The 7,485-nt window shown below is 50.2% G+C and overlaps 1 protein-coding gene across 1 annotated transcript in view; it reads right to left on the bottom strand.

Moving 5' to 3' along the window:
* TNS4 (tensin 4) overlaps nt 1-7,199 on the bottom strand; it is an 18,382-nt gene extending 11,183 nt beyond the window's left edge. The window contains exons 1-2 of the mRNA XM_023511010.1: nt 6,608-7,199; nt 380-803 (exon numbers count right to left, since the gene is read on the bottom strand). Of these exons, the coding sequence (XP_023366778.1) occupies nt 380-803; nt 6,608-7,187 (1,004 nt within the window). The 5' untranslated portion in view covers nt 7,188-7,199. The remainder of the gene's footprint in view (nt 1-379; nt 804-6,607) is intronic.
* Between the last annotated feature and the right edge of the window lie 286 nt (nt 7,200-7,485).

The following is a 7,485-nucleotide window of genomic DNA, read 5'->3' as shown; positions in this document are numbered from 1 at the left end:
AAATAAATGAAACTCTGTCTCAAAAACCAACCAAACAAACAAAAAACAAAGCAAAGCAGAACAAAACAAAACCAAAAACCCTTCCTTGAGATGCGTTGAATGAGGATGGAAGTGATATAGGTGAACCTCATTAATGCAATAGCTCTTTTCTCAGAAGGTAGATAACAAATAATAAGTCAAGATTTTTGCATATTAAATTATATTCTAAGCTTGAAGACAGGCTGAGATCTGAATGGCTGTGGTGGCATAAAAGAGAACAGTCACTCTTTTAGCTTTGGTGCATGCCCAGATTTTGCTCAGACCGAGCAGGAAGCTGCTCTGTGATTTTAGGATCTGTGTGTACCTATGTGGAGGCAGAGTCAGAAGCTGTGGAACCTACCTTCCAAACACGTAGCTGATGTCAGATGCTGGGCTGGCTGACAGCACAGAGACCCTGCTGCCCCGCTGTGGGGCCTGGGTCCCTAGCCCCTTCTCTAGGCCTGAAGGAGACACTAACGGAGAGCTCAGGCCATGGGGACCTGAGGCCTTGCTCCCCATGCAAGGGATGGAGATGCTGGGGGAGTGTGGAGGGTGTGGGGAGGAGCCCCCGCAAGGAGGAAGGGGGCGCTGGTGCCCCCTGCCCTGGATCCCAGAGAAGATGAGGCTCTCACTGCTGCTTCGGGTCTCTCGGGGACCATCTCTGGAAGGGAGGAGGCCACCACTGCGCGGAGAGCCGAAGGGTGGGGTGGCAGATGGGCTGCAGCAGCGCTGGGGGCCATCGTGGCACCGTGATCTGGTGGAGGTCACCTCGATGTACTTTATATCTTTGGAGAGAGAAGCAGAGCACTGGTGAGACCCAGGAGCCTAGACTCCTAGAATGGAAATGGTGAAAGGGTCCTTAAGACTATCTGGTCCTCTCTCTTTTACTCAGATGAGGAAACTGAGGCCCAGAGAGGAGAAACTCTTCAGAAACTCTTCAATTGCTCCTTTAGGGCCCAGGTCCAAAGTCATCCTTTCTGTGATGTATTCCCTTAGGTAGGGAGATGCCATGGAAAGAACATGGGCCTTGGAATCAGACAAACCCCGGTTTGAGACCTGGCTGTGTCACCTACTAGCTGAGAGAGCTTGGACAAATGAGCTTCCCCATTCAGAGCCTCAGTTTCTCACACCTGTGATGGGGGTGACTCTACACAGCCTCTTGGTGTTAGGTAAGGATGAAATGAGATTCATGTGGGAGGCACAGCACAGTGCTTGGCACATAGTAGGGGCTTAAAAACTGGGGAATCCTCTCCTTTGTATTTGCTCCACCCCCCAGCTTGATGGCCCTCACCAGTGACACCAATACACCTGTGGCTTGGGTCATGTGGAAACTGTTTCTCTGCACCTATAGTGGAGGCAGGAGTTCTCCAGCGGTATACAAGAATCACCCGGAGACAGAGTCTCAATGCCTAGGCTGCACCTCAGGCCAATTCGCTGGAATCTGCAGAGCTGGGGTGGGGGCGGGGGCGGGGTGGGGGGGGCCAAGTCTCAGGTTTGTTTGCTTGTTTTTGGTTCCCCAGGAGATTTGGGAGTGCGTGGAGCCCCGCCACTGGGACATGGCTGGCAGCACCACATTACCCGAGCTCCACCCCAGGCCTAGGGAGTCAGAGTTGACTTTGTGGCGAGACGCCCGGGGATCTGGGTGCAGGGTAGAGTTCAGAGCTCTGCTTCTGAGTGGGTGCTCCCTGAGGGCAGGGCTCCCTCATTCCTGAGCTGTGGACCTCTAGTAGCTCTTAGCTCTTAGTAGTGGAGCCCTGGTTAGCCAGCACTGCCCAGGCTGCCGGCTCTCCCCAGTGTTCTTTCCTATGCCCAGATGGGGCATCCAGGACTACTGGGTTCTGAGACATTGTTCTTCCTCAGAGATCATCCCTGAGGCGATCCTGGGGTGCTCCCCATGGTGAAGATGGACACCCCCCTCCTGGCCTGGGGAGGGAAAATGTCCTCAGTGCTCTTCCAACAAACATGATGGCAGGTGGCAGTCAGCCAGGTGTGCCCTCCTGGAGGAGGTAAGTCCTGGCTCTGCCTTCCCAGGATGGAAGCTGAGGCAGGCAGGAGAACCCTTGGCTCCTGTCTGTCAACCTCCCACCCACCCTGGGTTCTGACGCCTGTACCATCCCCTTGTGGTGACTGTGAGGTCCCAGCCTGCCCCAGCTGGCTGCTCAGGGGTATTGCCTCTGTCTGAGCCTGGCTGGGTGCGGAGGGGTGAGCCTTGCATCAGGTGAGTGGAGGCTGGCACACTGACTGGGGCTTACTGCTCAGGTGGAGGAGGAAGAGGCTGGCTTTGTAGTCAGGCAAACCTGGCGTGAGCCCTGGCTTTGCCACTTTTCAGCCAGGAGGCATCAGGTAACTTTCCTAACCTCTCTGAGCCTCAGTTTCCTACCCTGCAAAGTGAGGATCTAAAGCCAACCTCCCAAGGTTGTGATGAGGATTAAATACAGTGATGAGTAGAGCCTGGAGCTCAGTCCATGGTGGGCCTCAAGGAAAGAGCCTTTCCTTCCTGCCTGCTTTTGTGGGGCAGTACTGGTCAGATGGAGCCCTCTCTCTGGCTAAAGTGGGCTTTCTTTGCTTAGACGATGAAGGCAAGAGGAGATTATCTGGGGTGCTGTACTATAGAGGCTCTGAAACAAAAGAGATCTTGGAATCGGGTGGATTTTTTCTGGAAGACTGGCAGTACAGTCTCTATTTTTAAAGGACTTTATAGTGTTTTCACCCACAATCTCTGCTGTACCTCATAACAGCCCTTAGGCAGGGCAGGCATATTTTTATAGAGGAGGAAACTGAGGTGTGGAGAAAAGTGGGGATGGAGCTAATACCGTACAACAATTTTTAATAACGGCTGGTATTTATTGAGTGCTGTGTGCCAGCACCGCTATGCACATGTTAACTGTGTTAGCTTGTTTAACCCTCACGAGTCTGTTGAAGTAGGGAATATGGGAACTCACATGTGACAGATGAGAAAGCAAGGCTCAGAAAGGTTAAGTGAATTATCTGATGTTGCACAGCCAGGTAGTGGAGGAACCTGACTGTTGCTCCTGAGCTCAGTTTAGGGGCCCCTTCCAGGGCAAGGAGGGGTTCCTCGGGACCCTGCGCCAAGGCCTCACCCTGTGTGGCTGCTTTGGGGAGGGTTTCAGTCTGGTCAAGCTCTGGGCCCCCTATTCACTGGGTCACCCAAATGCCCACCTGAGACATTTCAGGGGCTGAGGTAGCAGCAGGAGGAGGGATGGGGAACCCAGGTGTGAGTCACCCCCGTGCTGTCCTGAGGTGGATGTGGCTGCAGGAGGTGGAGCCCCCCCACCACCTGGGTGAAGTCACTGTTTACTGGCCTGTGGGGCAAGCCTGAGCAGTTCTGGGAGGATGCTGGCGCCAGCACCCGGCAGGGCCTGTGGGTGGGGGGCGGAGAGACAGTTATTAAACACCCTTCACTGGCAGATTGCCTTGCGTGGCAGAAACTGCTGGAAAATGAAATGTGGAGCCTATTCCAAAGGCAGGGTGGGGGTGGCCGAAAAGATAAAGACAGGGAGATGGGCTTGGTGCCCATAGCTTTGTGGTTAGGGCATCAGCCACATGCACCCGGGCTGGTGGGTTCGAACCTGGCCTGGACCTGCTAAACAACAATGACAACAACAACAACAACAAAATAGCCAGGCATTGTGGCGGGCACCTGTAGTCCCAGCTACTTAGGAGGCTGAGGCAAGAGAATTGTTTAAGCCCAAGAGTTTGAGGTTGCTGTGAGCTATGATGCCACGGAACTCTACCGAGGGCGACATAGTGAGACTGTGTCTCAAAAAAAAAAAAAAAGAAGACAGGGAGATGGTGTTTGCTTTCCCTGTGCCTGGGGGCCCCCTAGGGCAAGCCCAAAGGCAGGCGAACAAGAGGTAGGGGCAGGGAACCTGAGGAAGGGGTAGCAAGTACTGGGAGGGGAGGTTTGGGCCTCATAAGAAGAGCAAAGAGGTGCACTCTGATGCCTCAGAGGGCAGGAAAACAGATTCTAGAAGGGGAGAAACACAAGAACATGGACTTTGGACCCAGACACCCGGAGTTTGAGGCCTGACCTACCCCTCACCGGCTGTGTGACTGTAGGCCATCACTACCCTTCCCTGAGCCCCAGGTTTTTAATCTGTAAAATAAGGTTTCCACTATTTTCTTCATAGGGTAGACACTGGGATCATGCATTACACAGGCCAGTTAAAAACATTCTATCTATATATATTTAGGGGAGGAGCCAATATAGGATTGCCCATGTTTAATTTTTAAATTTTGCTAAACTAGGACAAATAGGGCAGTGAACATCTTTAAACACTATGACTTTAGAATGTCATTCCTTCAGTGTCCCAAAAGTAGGGAGGATGAGATTGCAAAATAGTGGAAGTTCTTCACATTGAATGTTTAGACATAATGGAGCGCACCACCATGCCCAGAGTTAGTTGCACTGCCATGGGCTATGCCTGGGTCTGTGGGGAGGGTTTTGGGAGGCTGTGATGCTCACATGGCCGGTTCTACCCAGGGCATTGAGGATGCTGTTCACTGCCCATCGGGCCCATTCTGGTCCTCAGCCCTTTCCATGGAGGAAGGGCCCAGTTGTCATCAACACTCACATCACGTATGTGGATGTTCCACAGGGACTGGTTTCACCCCAGCTGGCTTTGAGCATGTGGAAATCCTGCCACAGGGCATGAACATTAAAACCCTGGGCAGGCTTCTGCCAACGGTAATTAGGCCTAAGACGTCTTTCCTGCGGAGACGTGCCCATGACTGGCCCTGAAAAGCAGGAAGGCTCTTGAGGGATGGAGGCGTCTCCTGCACCAGCCTGGCAGGCAATTCTTGGTGGTAGGAGGGAGAATAGGCAGGACACCAGGAGCCTGGGGCACCAGAGGACCTGGGTGCTGGGCTGGCCTCCACCCCAGAGCCCAGACCTACCCTGAGGCTGCCCCTGCATGCAACCCCAATGCTTAATGAAAATGACTACCATTTGTAATGACTTATAGCATGCCAGAGTTTGTGATAAACAGCCAGCCAGTGTTATTTCTTTTAATCCCCACAGCACCCCTTGAGGTAAGAACTCTTATTACCTCCACTTTACAGAGGAGCAGTCTGGGACACAAAGCAGTACAGTAAACAGCTTGCCTAAGTTTTGCCTGACTCCAGCGATTAGGCTAGTCCAGCCTTACTCAATCCTATCAACTCCAATTTTTTTGTCTGTAAAATGGGTATGAAATTCTTACCTCCTGGGGCTGGATTGGGAGGATTGAAGATTCTGTATAAAGTGCTCAGCACAGTGCCCTGAATATAATAAGTGTTCAATAAATGGAAGTTCATGGCTCCTGTCTCTAAACCTAACTGTACCTCCTCCAACTCAGCTGATTGTTAACCTTTGGAGGCCTCAGTCTTCCAACCTGGCAAATGGGGCTGCTGCTCCTCTATCCTCATCCTCAGAATATACTTGAAGCTTTGTTTGGGAAACTGAAGGCAGATGTAGAGATTTCCAGATTCCCTTGGACTTGGTGGCACACTGGAGTTGGCTTATACCAGCTTGTTAAGAGCTGATGTTAAATTTTTAGGGTTTTGTCCAGCTGGTTGCTAAACTCAGCCATCATTAAAAGTTACATTATATAAATTTACAATGAAGTGACTTGTATTAAAAACAAAGGTAGTAAATAATCAAAATTCATCACATCCTAATTATTTTACTCCATTTTACTATTATCTATACCCTTGAGATTATTTATGCCTATTGTGTTGGTGTGGTAGGAATGCTATGTAATATGTTTCCAACTCCACAATCAGTGACATCATGTTGGGAGCTGGGAACTGGCCACAGTGGGAGAATTTACACTATGGAAATGGGCAGATGCTTCAAATTATGGCTGTTTCTGTCCCTGTCTGCAACCAGGGAGCCAGTTGTTAGAGATTTACTAGTGTACCACTGCTTAAACACGACAGGGTTCCATCCTAAACGGACTGAATTCTGTGTTTCTTGAACCCCATTATTCTTAGCTTGGGCCTCAGCAGAGAAACACTCCCCTAAACAGGAACAGGGCCCAGAGAGCCATCCTAGAAAAAATTCAGGTGGCCAAGATTAGGATATAAAGAGAGAAACCATAGCACAAGGGGTTCAGGATCTCCACAAGTATTGAGCTCTTATTTATATGCATGGCACTGTACAAAATTTTTTGTGTATTATCTTATTTAAGTTCTCATAAAAATCATATAAAACAATGCAATAACTAAGAAAATGTGGTGAAGGCTATGTTAACCAGTTTGATAAAAATATTTCCAATGGTATATAAAACCAGCACATTTTGCCCCATAATTGCATTAATGTACACAGCTATGATTTAATTTAAAAAAATCATATAAAACAGGTGTCCATCACTTTCCAAACTCAGGAATGAAACAGAATTGGAGAGTGAGAGAAACTTGTATTTATCCCTTTTGTGTAGCAGAGGACACAGAGAGGTTAGTAAATTGTTTAGGGTTGCACAGCACCTCCCGACAGGATGGCGTCCCCTTCTCTGATTCCATAGGAAGATCCTTTTTCCTCATGAGGTCTGGTCCCAAACCCATTCCAGGCACTGGCCCCTGTCCTTACCTAAGGCTTCAGGTTCATCTTTCTTTCTCCTTGAGGTGGTGCCCTGGGAAGATTTGGCCTGGGGGCTACTAGCCCCTGCGGGAAGCAGCTGGAAGGTAGGGTCTAGTTCCAGGATCATCTGGTTGAGAGTCTCCAGCGAGAAGTCAATGTAGGAGTCAAGGTCCTCTAGAGTCCCCGAGGCCTGCTCCTCAGGGGATTGCAGGAGGCAATTGGCCTTGGCCTCAGCCTGTGTGGCCTGCTGGAGCCTGTTGGGGGGCCCCTTGTAGGGTGTGGGGGCCACCAGGGCCTGGGCACCCCAGCCTTCCATGGTGTAGTAAGAACACTGGGGCAGCAGGCTGGGGCTGGGTGCTGGGTGCAGAATCCTTCTGGGTTCTTCACAGGGAGCCAAGCTGACTGAGTGGCCTCCTGCCAGCAGGGGGCCGGACATCACCTGGGACATGGTAGAGTTGGTAACCCAGCAGTTTACCTCTGGCTTCCAGCTAGCCCCACTGACATCCCACAGATGGCACTTGCCAACCAGGAGCTCCAGGACCTGAAAGAGTTGGGGAGTGGGAACTGAGGGTGAAGCCCCTACCCCCATGCAGGGGCATATCTTTAATTTATTCATTTAAAAGCACGAATGCTGGAGCCAGACTGCCTGAGTTTGCAGTCTGGCATACACTTGTATGAAGCTTGTCTGGGCAAGTTAATTACCTTCTCTGTGCCTCAGTTTCCTTATCTATAAAATAAGTTACTATTTATAATGTGCTTGGAACAGTGCCTGATGCATAGTAAGTATTATGCAAGTGATCATTAAATAAAATAACTTCAGCAGGTATTTGTTGCATATCTACTACGTCCCAGGAATATTATTAAATAAATACTACCTAATGTTTATT

The sequence above is a fragment of the Otolemur garnettii genome, unplaced genomic scaffold (genome assembly GCF_000181295.1).
Source record: "Otolemur garnettii isolate 467f Iridium unplaced genomic scaffold, OtoGar3 scaffold00018, whole genome shotgun sequence".
In the NCBI taxonomy this organism is placed as follows: domain Eukaryota; kingdom Metazoa; phylum Chordata; class Mammalia; order Primates; family Galagidae; genus Otolemur; species Otolemur garnettii.
This window is presented reverse-complemented; position numbering and strand designations above follow the sequence as displayed.